The sequence below is a fragment of the Salmo salar genome, chromosome ssa13 (genome assembly GCF_905237065.1).
Source record: "Salmo salar chromosome ssa13, Ssal_v3.1, whole genome shotgun sequence".
NCBI classification, from domain to species: Eukaryota; Metazoa; Chordata; class Actinopteri; order Salmoniformes; family Salmonidae; genus Salmo; species Salmo salar.
The window spans coordinates 72,489,168-72,505,453 of record NC_059454.1 but is presented as its reverse complement, the minus strand read 5'-3'; the positions used below and the strand labels follow the sequence as shown (position 1 = coordinate 72,505,453).

At 41.2% G+C, this 16,286-nt stretch overlaps 1 protein-coding gene across 3 annotated transcripts; it reads right to left on the bottom strand.

The window, feature by feature from the left end:
- Positions 1 to 464: 464 nt before the first annotated feature.
- Positions 465 to 3,945, bottom strand: yk005 (LOC399947 homolog). Of its 3 annotated transcripts, none has more exons than XM_014137203.2 (3): positions 3,521 to 3,945; positions 3,139 to 3,238; positions 465 to 2,620 (listed from the first exon to the last, which is right to left on the bottom strand). In XM_014137203.2, the coding sequence occupies exon 3, from the start codon at positions 2,507 to 2,509 to the stop codon at positions 2,024 to 2,026; it is 486 nt and encodes a 161-aa protein (XP_013992678.1). In that variant the 5' UTR covers positions 2,510 to 2,620; positions 3,139 to 3,238; positions 3,521 to 3,945; the 3' UTR covers positions 465 to 2,023.
- Positions 3,946 to 16,286: the final 12,341 nt, after the last annotated feature.

The following is a 16,286-nucleotide window of genomic DNA, read 5'->3' as shown; positions in this document are numbered from 1 at the left end:
CTGAGAGACTCCCAGCAGCAGTATGTCCAGTAGGAGCTGGAGCCCAGCCAGGGATGAGGGCCCCAGGGCTTGTCTTTGAGGAGACAATTAGGAACATGCTCTCCTGGCACCTGGCCATGGGCCCCAGTCTCACTGGGAGTGACTGCTCCTGGCCCGCTGCCATAGACCCCTCTTAGAGGAGAACCTGTCAAAGCACTCAACTCCCCAATGAGCCAGCCAATCAGAAGAGAAGTGGACGTGGCTTTAGACTCAAGTCAAGGGTAGGTCTGTGGTTATGGGTAGAGCCGAGGTTCTTTGAGAGGATTCACTCAAAAGTGAAGCTCAGAAAACATAGGGGTTTTTCCAGCGTCACAATGTTAAATTATGTTACAGGCTACATATTTCAAAAATATTCGGTTTGTTTTGAGGTAGAAAAAGAGACAAAATGTCACTTGCATTACAAAGACAAAAAGCGTTAAGAAATATTTGTTTATGATTCACGATTTATTACATTTCAGAGGATACATTATAAATAGTGAAAGTGCTATATTAAGACCCACAGCTATCACCTGGCACATGAAAGTTCATGACATCTGTAAGAGTGCATTATTACAAACTAAACGCAGATGATCAACTACCAATAAAAATACATCATTTAAATTAAACTATGTAACTCTGAAAATAATGATCTGAGTCTATTTTTAAATGCAGTCTGCACTAACTAATTGCAACAAAATTACAACTTAAGCCTCTTGCCACACTTTTAACAAAACCAAAAAGCCTGAAGTAGGTTTGTGAAACCTTTTCAAACACGACTTAAAAGCTTTATTTGATAGCTTCTGTAAAACTTTGGAAAAGGGTGCCATACATAGCACATGCCAATCGGAGTCTAGTTCCTCTTAAGGCATCTTTCGACATCTACTTGCTTTTCTTTTGAAAGCGTTGTCGAAATAAAATAAAATGGATTAACACTAAGAGGAATGCATGGTCACCAGAGCATATTACATTAAATGTGCTGTCACCCATTTCAAGCCTGACAGTAGCTACTGAATGATGTATAAAGTCAATCTTGTTATGTGGTACTGGTTTTAAAGTAACTGTCCAGTGTTTCCAGATTTCTATTAAATATGACCTATAATTCATTACAATATGAGTGAAATAGTTTTCTTAAAAAAAAAAAAGGTAATTAAGTATGTTTTTATATGTTGGAATGGTGTGGGTGTACCCCAACAACAGAATTGTGCACATATCACTCTGAGAAATATTAATGCAAATAGACTGTTGATTGACCAGCTCATTCTCCTCAGGAGGATGACATCATCCTCTGAGGAAATAGTAAGCATTTTCGAAATGGTCTGTTTGAGAAATAAGTTTGAGGTTTATTTTTATGCTTTGGTCACAAATACGTGTATAGGAAAAGTCAACAACATTATTTGGGTATGAGATAACAGAATATGAACTTTTAAAAGTGAGATTGTCACTGGACAGTTACTTTTAAAAAATGATGAGGGAACTTTTAGGGGAATAGTCCTTTAGTTAGAAATCTAATTCTACAATTTGCAAGTCCAGGAGTAGAATAGTAGTTGTAGAAATAAATACTTTAGAATACTTCAAGGACGACTAGCAATTTACATCTACACAAGGAAATGTGCTAGCGGCACATGAATATACATTTCAGCACCATAGACAGCGCTCTTTCTAGTGGGCATCATTATCCTTCACGCATAGCCTGTCTTCACTGTAGAATACTTTACCAAATGGTCCTTTGCTGAAATGATCCCACAAATGTATTATAATATACTGAATTATTCTACTTTAATACACGATTTATAAACGTGGCACAGATATTAATCCACTCAGTGTGATTTATGATGAAATGGCAAACATAGTTCCTTGAGGTCATAGTGTTTATTTTTGTGCCATATTGCTTATCCCAGTTAATCCCAAATTGATGTTAAGAGTTTCTTTCAGTCAGTTACACCTGAACTATAACGTGGATATGTTGTCTATTTACAAAGTCCCAACATTTTCAACTGCAGCGTTATCAAGACAAGATGACCGTTTCCAGGACTTGTCCATTCCCTTTCTCAATGTGTGGCATATCCAATTCTGACTCATTCTTTGCAATGGGTAAGGTACCAGGGTCCTCCTGAATGTGACAACTGGTATTTTGGACAACGGAGTGTGGCCGGTGTTCGCTATCTGGAGGCGACGGTCGGACAATAATGGATGGTCTCGTGGGTTCTCTCTTCGCCTTGGTGGACGGGCTGCGGTTGTCACGCTCGTATTCCTCCTGGGCACGCTGGATCTTTCTCTTCTTCATCCTCCTCTTGTTAAAGTGAAATGCTGCCAGGGAAACCAATATTATCCCAATGATCATGGCCACCAGCACCATGAGCGCAAATGTAGAGGAGAACGGCTGGAAGAAGCGGTCCATTTGGTCCATGCAGGTGCCGTTGGTTTGGGAAGCACCGTTGTAGATGCACAGTGGTATGGAGAGACCCACATTCTCTGACTCCTTGGTTGTCATTTCGTTGGGGTTTGATTTTCACTTCGGGGTGGTAGGCTAATGTCCTTCTCTCCAACCTCAGTGCGACGAGGCAAATGGAATCAAACGCCTCGATTGTCCCATTAGATTGACCTATGGAAATTAAAACCCCTTTGAGATCAGTAGCAAAATGTTACTATACAATACGCCAATGACATTGAGCAGGGGGGTACAGTAGCATATATGCCCTCCGTGTATAGGCTCACCATTCATGGCACGCCCGATTCAATTATTTAAATAATTGAAAGGACTATTAGCCGTGCGTAATTGCGCTTCAGTTTTGAGATAACAACAAATTCATGGCTCCAATGAACAGAAATCAGAATTATTATTATAGTTGGACGAGAGACATCATTAAATTCCATACAATTCCAATAAATTTACCGCAAAAGTTCCTATGTGAATAGTATCAATATGAGATCATGGAGATTGGCTTATATCATAGACTACTACAATTCTTATAGCCCAATTAAATGAATTCCCTTACATGAAACACAAGACATGGTCATTACCATAATGTAGGGTAATTTCAAGAGACAGACATTTAAGAGAACAATAGGAACGTATATTTCAGACTGTTTGAGGGGGAAATATATGTTTTAATCGCTTACCTGGTGATACTATCTAGTCGAAGCCGTTTCAGAGTCGAGGACCGGTCGGAGTGAAGATGTGAGGAGCAGAGAGAATTCTCGGGGATCACAATGACGTAGCCTAGCACACAATGCAAAAGCTGTACTCTGTTCTTTTTACAGTCTATGGTTCTCTCTCTCACACACACACTGGATGCACATCTGTGTTCCACATTCGTCACTGGAGTCTACATCGCCTCCTACAGGCTCCTCTGCTTCTGAAAAGCGTAGGGGAAATTAAAACGTCTACAGTATAACATCAAGGGTATACCAACAGATACGCGAACAATAAACGGAACAATATATTTAGGCGAAAAACTGACTCCGCATACAGTACCTATATGCGCCTTGAACCCCTACTTACTTTCTGTTAGTCATCACATGCGTGTAAGCACTTCAGCACTAGCATGTAAAATAGTGTGGAGCTGTTCCTGCGCTCGTGGTGCTGAAATCATCTGCACAGCGTCATGACCATAGTCAGTCGATTTAGGACTCTGTCATTTAATTTCGCGCACTTTTAGTTCACATGATCATGCGCTTAAATTGCTAAAACAATGCTTTTGACCTTAAAGTCGCAATCTGCAGTTGCTACATTTATTTTGGAGTTATACATTAAAGATACTGTATTGATTCTTGAACAATAGAACATAAATCCATTATGAGCTTAGTTTAACTGTCTAACCCCATCAGAACCACAAATATATATATAGATATATATATTGTGTTATTGACTACGTTTGTTTATCTCTGTTGTTTTTGACGCACTGCTTTTTTGCTCTCTCTCAGGTCAGGTCGCAGTTGTAAATGAGAACTTGTTCTCAACTGGCCTACCTGGTTAAATAAAGGTGAAATAAAAAAAAATTAAAAAGATATATATTACTTCAATGTTAAAGTAAATTTAAACAAAACACTATACAACCTCACAACATGGTTAAAACTATAATTGTGATATCATGGATGGTCAGTCCTTACATCCATAGCTCCATCTATGAATTTGAGAGTAGTTACATTTCTTCAGCCCCATCCCTCTGCTTTTTGTCAAAACAAGGGCAGGGAATTGCCTTTGTTATTGTTTCAACTTTTGGTTGCCCCTATAAGGTGACCTTATTTAAATGCATTCAGACTGCCATGGTGATGCAGGTTGGCTAAAAACAAAGCTGGTGTCAAAGGAATTGATAAGAGATGATTGACATTCATAATGAGGGAGAAAGCTGGACAACCTCTAAATCAATCCCTTCACATCATAAATCAACATGAAGTATCCTATTGCGTGACAATACAGTAATCACTGGACTGTATTTGTAGTAGGCTAAAGCAGCATTTCCTTGTCAAGAGAGGTGACTGGCTCCATTTGACACAGCCAGGAACAGTAGTAGGACAGGCCTACGTGGCCCATTGCAAAAATGCTCGACTTGGCCAACAGCAAAGGCAGACATTACAACAAGAGTATACTCCCTAAACCATGTCCTGAGGTCAGAATAGAAAGAGTGGTTACATTTATCCATCCCCATCCCTCAGCTTTTTACCTAAACAGTGGCAGGGATGCACACTTTGTTTTAACTGCGGATTGCCCCTTTACTCCTATGAATACACTCTAGAGAAGCCACAGAGAACAACATTAACATGAGCTGTAAATGTCATTACTGTGCACCCTCAGGATAACAAACCAGACCTCATAATAACATCAACAAGGTAATTAGGAAAACAAAAGTCAACAAATGGAACCGTCTACTCAATGCTACGGCAATGTGATGATATGCTACGGCAATGTGATGATATGCTACGGCAATGTGATGATATGCTACGGCAATGTGATGATATGCTACGGCAATGTGATGATATGCTACGGCAATGTGATGATATGCTATGGCAATGGTATATGGAGGCACGGTTATTTTCTACCGCTCTACGCTATTACAAGGGCCAGTTGAGATGCAATGGTTATACAGAGACAGAGGCGTTGATAATACAGTGTCTTCAGAAAGTATTCATACCCCTTTAATTATTCCACATTTTGTTGTGACAGCCTAAATTCAAAATGGTGGCAAAAATGTGAATACATTTTTCACCCATCTACACACAATACCCCATAATGACAGTGAAAACATGTTTTTAGAAATGTTTGCTCATTTATTTCAAATGAAATCTAATTTATATATTAGTATTCACACCCCCTTTGCTATGACACGTCAAATGGAGCTCAGGTGCATCCAACTTCCTTTGATCATCCTTGAGACGTCACTACAACTTGGAGGCCACCTGTGGCCAATTCAATTGTTTGGACATGATTTAGAAAGAAACATGCCTGTCTATATAAGGAGTTACAGATTCCCTCATGCAATGACGCCGACAGAGATGGTCGCTTCGCGTTCTTGATTTGAAGGTCCCACAGTTGACGATGCATGTCAGAGCAGAAACTATGAGGCAAATATCTGGGGAAGGGTATAAAACAATTTATAGAGAGTGTTGAAAGTTTTCAAGAGCACAGTGGGAAATGGGAAAAATATGGAACTACCCAGACTGCCTAAAGCTCGTTGTCCGACCAAACTGAGCAACTGGGCAAGGGCAAAAAGGACCTTGGTCAGGGAGGTGACCAAGAACCCATGGACCACTCTGATTGAACTACAGAGTTCCTTGGCAGAGATGGGAGAACCTGCCAGAAGGATAACAGTCTCTAGAGTACTTCACCAATCTGGGCTTTATGGGAAAGTGGCCAGACAGAAGCCACTCCCGAGAAAAAGGAACGACAGCATGCCTGGAGTTTGCAAAAAGGCATTGTGAAAGACAGATCATAAGGCTAAATATTCTGTGGTCTGATGAGACAAAAATGTAACTATTTGCCCTGAATGCAAAGTACTATGTCTGGAGAAAACCAGGCACAGCTCATCACCCGTCTAACACCATCCTATCGTGAAGCATCTTGCTATGGGGATGCTTTTCAGTGGCAGGGACTGGGAAACTGGTAAGGATAGAGGGAACAATGAATGGAGCCAAATACAGGCAAATCCTTGATGAGAACCTGCTTCAGAGTGAAAATGACCTGACTGGGGGCGAAGATTCACGTTCCAACAGGTCAATGATCCCAAGCATACAGCCAAAGCAACTCTGTAATGGCTTCAGGACAAGAATGTGAAAGTCCTTGAGTGGCCCAGCTAAAATCCAGACCTGAATCCCAATGAAAATCTGTGGAAAGTCTTGTTCACCACTGCTCCCCATCAAACTTAAGAGCTTGAAAAAATGTACAAGGAAGAATGGGAGAAAATCCCCAAATCCAAATGTGCAAAGCTGCTACAGACACACCCAAGACGACGCAAAGCTGCTACAGACACACCCAAGACGACGCAAAGCTGCTACAGACACACCCAAGACGACGCAAAGCTGCTACAGACACACCCAAGACGACGCAAAGCTGCTACAGACACACCCAAGACGACGCAAAGCTGCTACAGACACACCCAAGACGACGCAAAGCTGCTACAGACACACCCAAGACGACGCAAAGCTGCTACAGACACACCCAAGACGACGCAAAGCTGCTACAGACACACCCAAGACGACGCAAAGCTGATACAGACACACCCAAGACGACGCAAAGCTGCTACAGACACACCCAAGACGACGCAAAGCTGATAGAGACACCCAAGACGACGCAAAGCTGTAATCACTGCCAAAGGTGCTTCTACAAAGTATTGACTCAGGGGTGTGAATACCTAGGTAAATTAGATATCTGTATTTCATTTTCAATCAATTTGCAAAAATGTATAAAACATGTTTTCACTTTGTTATTATGGGGTACTGTGTGTAGATGGGTGATACAAAAAATATTGAATACATTTTGAATTCAGGCTCTAACACAACAAAATGTGGATTAAGTCAAGGGGTATGAATACTTTCTGAAGGCACTGCAAGTGACCAAAGAGGAGCTTGAGGGCTATGGTCTGTCGGCCAAATCAGTGGATCAAGTATGTACTTTGCGCATAAAGTCAGGAAGATAAGGGTGGAAAAAGTTGAACAAAATGGGGAAACGGCTTTCTTGTAATGAAAAGGTCCGTCCAAGAGGCAGTTGGCTGTGGCTGGCTGGCTAGGCGAGTGGAGAGGGCACTTCATAAGCAAACACCACAGCACTGATGGATGACTGTGGGCACAGACAGCCGCAAACTTAAGGAACTGGTTCCCTCCATCACCCTCGCACACAAACTTCATCAGCTCCATTTGTCACTGCAGTGAGCGGGGCCCCGACTGTTTGCTGCTCCCGCTAAGTTTGATAAGGTCATTGTGGTAGAAACTCACTTTGCTGCTCCGTCTTCTTCAGTCTCAATTTCCCTCTCTCTAATTATGTAGATTTAGTAGGAAAGGACAGGCAGAGGACTCTGCGCTAAAACCCGGTAATGCAGTCTTCCCTGGATCACTCACTCACTCTGAGCACGGCAAAAAAGGGGAGTCAACGACAACGCCGCAAAAAGGCCATCTGCTTCATTTCCAAAATTGGGGACAGACTTCAAGCCATATTTTTCTAAGGCCAAGAGCCAGATACGCTTCGAATAAGTGGGTGGCATCAAAACATTACGCCTTCTAGTCTTTTGCTGTAGAAAACCCCCAGACTGCATTGAAATGGGGATTTACGGCTTTGCAATATTTAGGTCTCTGCAATCTGCAGTTGCTGCATCAATTTGTGGACTTAGTGCCTTCCCGAAAGTATTCATACCCCTTGACTTATTCTACATTTTGTTGTGTTACAGCCTGAATTAAATCGATTTTCTCTCTCCCCCATGATGACAAAGTGAAAACTAGTTTTTTAGACCTTTTAGCACATTCATTGAAAATGATATACAGAAATTGCATTTACATAACTATTCACACCCCCTTTGCTATGACAGTCCAAATTGAGCCCAGATGCATCCAATTTCCTTTGATCATCCTTGAGACGTCACTACAAACTGATTGGAGTCCACCTGTGGCCAACTCAATTGTTTGGACATGATTTAGAAACACACCTGTCTATATAAGGTCCCACAGTTGACAGTGAATAAACTATACCATGAAATCCAAGGCTAAAAATGTTGTGTTGTTTGATGCAAGAAACCACTTTACTAAATAAAATGCATTATTTTGCCCATATAATTTTTACAGAGAATCAGACACATTATGCTACCCTCTGCCTATTGGCTACTTAGTCTATTCAAGCCTGCCTAAAAATACAACACTGCCCCTTTAAAGTAAAAAAAAAAAAAGCTCTTTACCTGACTTGCTTTTCAAAGATGTCTGGAAATGTACACGTTTTGTGCTCTTGAAGGAAGCAATCAGTTCCCTATTGCTGACCACAAATGATCTATAACTGGGATACAAACTTACTAACTAACAAAGGATATGAACAAAATGTGCACACGTGGCTACATGCGACTCTCGCTTTGATCTCAAAACAAGCGCACCTACTCGCGACCACTCATGCTGTAAACACAGTCTGTCAAAGTAAATGGCACAGACCCATATACTGCAATGGTCTATTTTAAATATAGGCCTACTGCAGCTCTGTTTATGCCACACAGGTCTGCGTAGAGTACTGGCTGAGTAGTGTGTGTCAATGCAATAGAATCCTACTCCGATGCATTCTGCCTACAACAAAATCTCTTGCATAGTTTGCTTTGTTTCGGTATGTTGCATTGAAAGTGGCTAATATTAGGTTGATTCGATCACATTTGCCATAGTAAAGGGAAACGTTGATAGTGTTAATAGGGAAAACTCTAGAACAGTGTTCACCAACCTTTTGAGTCAAGATCACTTTGAGACAAAATGCTAGCCACTACCACTCAATACATTATCACCGCATATTGGCTTTGCTTGAATTGCTCTGCCAATGCATTGTTGATCAGGCCATTTAAAACATATATATTTCAGAATTTGAGGAAGGCTATATGATCACACCGGTAATAGATCCATTGTTGTATTACTTGTGAAGCACAGCTGAGTGAGCATACATTTAAAATCATACGTTTTTATTTTACTGCGCTGATGGTGCCTGCATCTGATGGTCAGTCTCAGCGGAGGGAGACAGCAGCAGACAAAGTCCGCCACAGCATCCCTCCGCTCTCCCTTTCCTCCACTGACCATGAACAAAAAGGGACACCGTCTTCCAGCTGATGGCGAAACTCGAGTCGCGCCACATTTTTGCCTCATGCACAAGTCCATGTTGTTACTCCTAGGAACAGAGAAAGTGAAATATTCTTCGATATTAGAAAAAACCCAAGCCGCTAATAATAACACCAAGCCTAAAGATACACTTTTCTACTCATTCATTACTGCTGCAGTACTTGTTGTAGCGCTGAGTGGAAATAGGAAGCACGCGCATTTTATGGCTTTATAAGTGTTGAATACAAAGTGCTGACAGTGCGGAGTAAGGACTTAAACATGAACTCACTCATAACAGCATATCTTTGCTGTATTCGTTGAGTTTCTTTCTCGTCATTGTTTTAAACGTTTAGAAAATTCACAGTATCAACTTCGCTGTAGCTTTCTTTAATGCCTGCTACGTTACTGCAGACACGGTCATCTGAGCCATCCGATTGGCCAGCGGTAGACCTACAGTGCACTTGATTTGCTCTCTGGGCCCACCGGGAAAGCAGAGCTTGTAGCTTCAGATACATGAAATGGTTAAAAATGGCAACAGTTCGCCTACCCGGCGTGCTGGGCAGCTGAATCGGGTGCACCTACCGTCCAAGACAAATAAAACAAAATTGTTACGCAAGGCTTTATCGTCGAGTTTTTTAAAGAAATGTTTGGAGATTGACCAGTCTGTGACCACTGCTCTAGAAAGTTAAATGAAGTTCAATCTTGTGTTTCTCTCTGTGGGCTGATATTTCTGTGTGGCAGTCTCGGTCTACTGCCTGGCTGTGCAATTTAGAGGGAACATTGGTGATGAGGCATCTATCTGGGGAAGGGTATAAAACTATTTCTAGAGTTTTGAAAGTATGCAAGAGCAGTGGGAAATGGACGGCCAGACTGCCTAGAGCTGGCTGGCCGACGAAACTGAGCAATTGGGCAAGAAGGACCTTGACAGTCTCTACAGCACTTCACCAATCTGGGCTTGATGGGAGTGGCCAGACAGAAGCCACTCCTGAGAAAAAAAAAAAAAAGCACACGACAGCACGCCTGGACTTTGCAAAAAGGCACGCGAAAGACTGATTGACAGTCTCTACAGCACTTCACCAATCTGGGCAATCTGCGATCATAAGGCAAAATATTCTGTGGTCTGATGAGACAAAAATGTTACTCTTTGGTCTGAATGCAAAGTAAGAAAACCAGGAACAGCTCATCACCCATCTAACACCATCCCTACCGTGAAGCGTGGTGGCAGCATCATAATATGGGGTTGATTTTCAGAGGCAGGGACTGGTAGACTGGTAAGGGAACACTGAATGGAGCCAAAGACAGGCAAATCCTTGATGAGAATCTGCTTCAGAGTGCAAACGACCTTAGACTGGGGTGAAGATTTACATCCCAACAGGACAATGATTCCAAGCATACAGCCAAAGCAACACTGGAATGGCTTCAGAACAAGAATGTGAAAATCCTTCAGTGGCCCAGCCAAAGCCCAGACTTGAATCCCATTGAAAATCTGCGGAAAGACTTGAAGATTGCTGTTCACCGCTCTCCATCTAACTTAAGAGTGTGAGAAAATCTGCATGGAAGAATGGGAGAAAATATCACTAAATACAGATGTGCACAGCTGATAGACATACCCAAGACGACTCAAAGCTGTAATCGCCTCTGATAAAAATGTTATACGTGCTGTTCTATAAACCAATTTCTGTGTTCATGCAAGTGACTGACTGAACAATCCTCACTATCAGTAGCTGCAATTTGGCAGTATGCCCAGACCTTTGTTTTGAACGAAAGAAATCTCAGGTTTTAAGGTCTCAGTTTAGAGAGAAGAAGCCTAGTGAGGTATTGGTCTGTCACATGTTATGAACCAGTTTTGGTCTGTACATGAATGAAACAAAATGGTAATGAATTATGCTAAATGATGCAAATATAACTTGTCTGTGTATAGCCGTATATAAGACAACTGCTGGGACTGCCCAGGCAGAGCTTCTGACAGACATTCACTATGGTGCATTAAGTTTGTTGGAACCTCTCCAGCACGCTGACAAATGAACAATGATTCATTTAAGATTGACTTTGAGTGTCCCTGTGTAAGAATTTCCACAACACATCCAAATTACATTTTACAAAGTATTGACCCCAGGGGTGTGAATACCTATGTAAATGAGTGAGATAACTATTTCATTTTCAATACTTTTGCAAAAATGTCTAAAAACATGGTTTCCACTTTGTCATTATGGGGTATTGTGTGTAGATGGGTGAAATAAAAAAAGAATGTTATCCAATTTGAATTCAGGCTGTAACAACAAAATGTGGAATAGGACAAGGAGTATGAATACTTTCTGAAGGCGCTGTATAAATGAATGATACGTACCCATTGATTCTTGAATATAATGCCTCAAGAACTTAGCTCAACTGTCCTACTCCATCAGAACCCAAAATATAAGCTTGTTTAACTCCAATGTTTTTAAAGAAAGTAAATGTAAACAAACACTAAAGGTTCAAAACAAGGTTAAAACTCTAATTTTGATATGATGAATGGTCAGTCCTTGCATCCATAGCTCTGTCTGAATTTGAGAGTGGTTACATTTCTCCAGCCCCATACCTCAGTTTTTTACTGAAACAGGAGCTGGGAGACGCTTTGTTATTGTTTCAACTGCTGATTGCTGTATATTCAGGATTGGGGAGTAACGGATTACATCATGGATGGATTACATGTAATCCGTTACATGTAAGGGATTACAACAAAAGCAAAAAGGTACCTGTAAATCCATTACCAGCTAAAATATTGTAATCAGATTACAGATACTTCTGAAAAACTAGATGATTACCTTGAGGATTACTTTTATATTCAGAAAGGATGTTTGCAACAACAACAAAAAGAGGACACTTCTGTTTTCTCAATGACATTCAAATCAGCATTGAAAAAAGGCTCAAGTTTATTCCACCTGAGCGAGTCTGACCACAAGTCAGATACCACTATGATGACACACCAAATGTGTTTGATGGATCGCGGGAAAAGAGCATGAATAGACTTTTGTAGGCTACAGTCCAAGCTATGTCTCCAATGGTGTGACTGCTGTCAGCATCCAAAGATTATCCAACTTGAATAAACACCTGGAGGTAAGGATGACAGCAGTGGTGTAGTCTACTTGCAACAGCTGCATAGTGAAGATCCCAGCCTGTGGAATAAAAGTGGGGCTTTTATTGCTAATCTAATTCATGCTGATACATTTTCTTTCCATAGGCCTAATGGACACATGCTCAAACTCGCACACTTTTGATTGCCCCTTTAAGTCTATCTGTAGTTGCTACATCCATTTTTTGACTTAAACTATATTTATATATCCATTGATTCTTGAATATAATGTATAAATGATTCTTGAAGAATATAATTTATAAATGCCTCATGGAGTTTAGTTCATATTTTAGAACCCAAAATATAAAAGACTTTACATTTATAATGTTTACAAACATTGGAGAAATACAAAACACCGTACAGCCTTATAACATGGTTAAAACAATTTTGATATCATGGATGGTTAGTGTATTCATCTGAGAGTGGTTACATTTCTCCAGGTCCATTCCTCAGCTTTTAATAAAAACAGAGGTCGGACGACCGTTTTATTGTTTCATCTGTGGATTTGCCCTTTAAACAGCTGCATATTATTTACATTTACGTCATTTAGCAGACGCTCTTATCCAGAGTGACTTACTAGATATCAAAATGTCACCAACAAAATTCTTAACAAATTGGCCTATAAGAAATGCTGCATATGGAATTCATTTTTCACATGTAAATAGCAAATTTCAGTAGTGCTCAAAGCCGTTCCATGAGAGGAGCATTTATAGTTCAACTCGACTCAATGATCCCAATCAGTCCTCCATGACAACAAAATCATAAACAACAGAGTAGGGCTGGCTAATAAGTCCTTCGTTTTGGGGTTATGCTCAGGTAAAGCAATTTGCCTAACCAATACTTCCATATTTTCAAGTCCTATTCTTGAAGATCAAGGGGTATAACATTTATTGGAATGACTGGAATTCTGATAGACTTTGGTTAATGTAAAGAAATAATTTAATCGTATTATTATATGCAGTGGAAAGTGATGGGTTAGAAGAAGCCTACATAACCAATCCATAAAGTCAAATTTAACATCTATATATGGCCAGCTATTTAAACTTTAACATTGATTTAATCTGCAATAGATGTCGTTCAATTGGTAACATACATGTTGATCTTCTTCTAATACCTCTTAAGGGGAAAGTAATCTAAAAGTAACGGAATGTAATCAAGTAACTAACGGATTACATTTAGAAAGTGACCTACCCAACCCTGCGTATATTCAAAGACTCAAGATTGTTTTACACTACCATACATTTTTGTATAGCTTTTCCACAAAAATGATTACAATGACAAAAGGAGGCAATTTAAGTAGTGAAGCAACAATAGCGATTTGCTGCCTTTCTATTTTGAGAGTGCATTACTGTAAAATTGCTGTGAAGATAATGCAGCTCCCCTGGTTAACTGAGGCACCCCACTGACTACTGATGTGTTAAATGGGGAGTGAGATGAGCGTACAGAAAGGAAAAACAAGTACTGCAGTGGAAGGTGACCGTTCAGGCGCACTAAGTGGGTTTAAGGACATCTTTCAGACATAACTACTAATAGAACTAAATGGGAAACTATTGGATTTCAGGAAAGAAAATCTGTCCCAAACATATTTTGAAGCGATCAGTTCTGTCATGGTGACAACAAAAATCTGTAACAGGAGGAGACAAATGTAAAATAAAATAAAAATACTCTGGGGTGGACAGATTAGGAAAAAGCCTGTCCTGGCATTCTACAGCATTCGGGATCTGCTAAATTAAGTTATGTCAATCACAGGGGAGTCGTGAGCAAGGCCTACGCCCATGTAATCTTTGAACATAAAGTGCTGGGGGCCTGAAAGCTGCCCCTTTGGCTCCAATCCAGGTGAGCCTCAAACAACATCAACCCACTCTGTGAGAGGCATAATAAGCTGCACCACCGATGCCAATAACAGTAATGGAATACCTTGAAGTCCCTGTTGCCAACTGTGCCCCATTATTCTGAACAAATGAGTAGGGTCTCTCTCTGGAGGCAGTATGTGGGATAAGTGCACTACAGATACAGAAGAGGGCTGAGATCAAAGTGTAGAAGCGGAGGTATAATATTAAGACGTGTCACACAGAAGTTGAATTTAGTGAAGTCCTAAAATTTCCAATGCGGTTTTGTCAAACTAGGATAACAAAATTCCAGTAATTTTCTAAAAACCCCTAGAAATCCCGGTTAGAATATTCCTGTAATTAGGAATAAGGAAATCCGGGACTCCTTAGTCCAGGATTTTTGGAAAACCTGAGAGTATTACCGTAAAGGGACTTCTGCAATCCTAGACATGCCTACACTACATGGCCAAAAGTATGTGGACACCTGCTTGTCAAACATCTCATTCCAAAATCATGGACATTAATATGGAGTTGGTCCCCCCTTTGATGCTATAACAGCCTCCACTCTTCTGGGAAGGCTTTCCACTAGATGTTGGAACATTGCTGCGGGTACTTACATGTTGGGGGTTTTAGGCTTGGCTCGCAGTGAGCGTTCCAATTCATTTCAAAGATGTTCGATGGGGTTGAGTTCAGGGCTCTGCACAGGCCAGTCAAGTTGGTCCACACCGATCTTGACAAACCATTTCTGTATGGACCTCATTTTGTGCACAGGGGCATTGTCATGCTGAACCAGGAAAGGGCCTTCCCCAAACAGTTGCCACAAACTTGGAAGTACAGTATCATCTAGAACGTCATTGTATGCTGTAGCAATAACACTTCCCTTCAGTGGAACTAAGGGGCCTAGCCCGAACCATGAAAAACAACCCAAGACCATTATTCATCCTCCACCAAACGTTATAGTTGGCATTATGCATTGGGGTAGGTAGAGTTCTCCTGGCACCCACCAAACCCAGATTTGTTCATCGGACTGCCAGATGGTGAAGTGTGATTCATCACTCCAGAGAACGCGTTTCCACTGCCCCAGAGTCCAAAGGCGGCGGGCTTTACACCCCTCCAGCCGACGCTTGGCATTGTGCATGGTGATCTTAGGCTTGTGTGCGGCTGCTCGGCCACGGAAACCCATTTCATGAAGGTCCCGACGAACAGTTCTTGTGCTTCAGCACTCGGCGATCCCATTCTATGAGCTTGTGTGGCCTACCACTTCACGGCTGACCCATTGTTGCTCCTAGATTTTTCCACTTCACAATAACAGCACCTACAGTTGACCGGGGCAGCTCTAGCAGGGCAGAAATTTGACTTAGTGACCAGTTGGAAATCCTATGACAGTGCCACGTTGAAAGTCAGAGCTTTTCAGTCAGACAAACATTGGCAGTGGAAAATCCTATGTAGGTTGCATGTCTGTGCTCCATTTTATACACTTGTCAGCAACGGGCGTGGATGAAATAGCCAAATTCATTCATTTTAAGGGGTGTCCACATACTTTCGTATATATAGTGTATTTTAATATTACAGTCAATGGATCTTTCCTTTCTATCAAGTCAAATAGCGCTATAGCTGAGCATCAAAGTCCTAAAATGGGGGAAAAAATCGCAATAACAGGTGATAGGACGCAGATTGCGACTGAGACATGAAGGTATAACATTACTGTTGTTTTTGGCACAAGTGATGCAGCGCTTTATGCTTCACCAAAGAAGGCAGTGGTTTGAAGTCATCGGAGGCTGCATTGGCAGAGCAGCTTTCAAAACATGGAACTGCAGTGAAGGGAGAGAGAAAAAAATGTATACGTGCTGAACCAGAGAGCCAGTGAGAGATGGAGAGAACAAAACTGAAAAGAGGAGTGAGATGTAGTGGGGGATAACAGTTTGATGGCGATCAACAAGAGTAAAAAGTACTATCGGGACAGCAAGAGAGGGAATTTAAGACAAAATTGGCAAAGGGACAGAAAACAGAGAGGTTTCGGGAGCTGGGGAAAGCATGTAATGTACATCGGTCAGCCTGCCAGT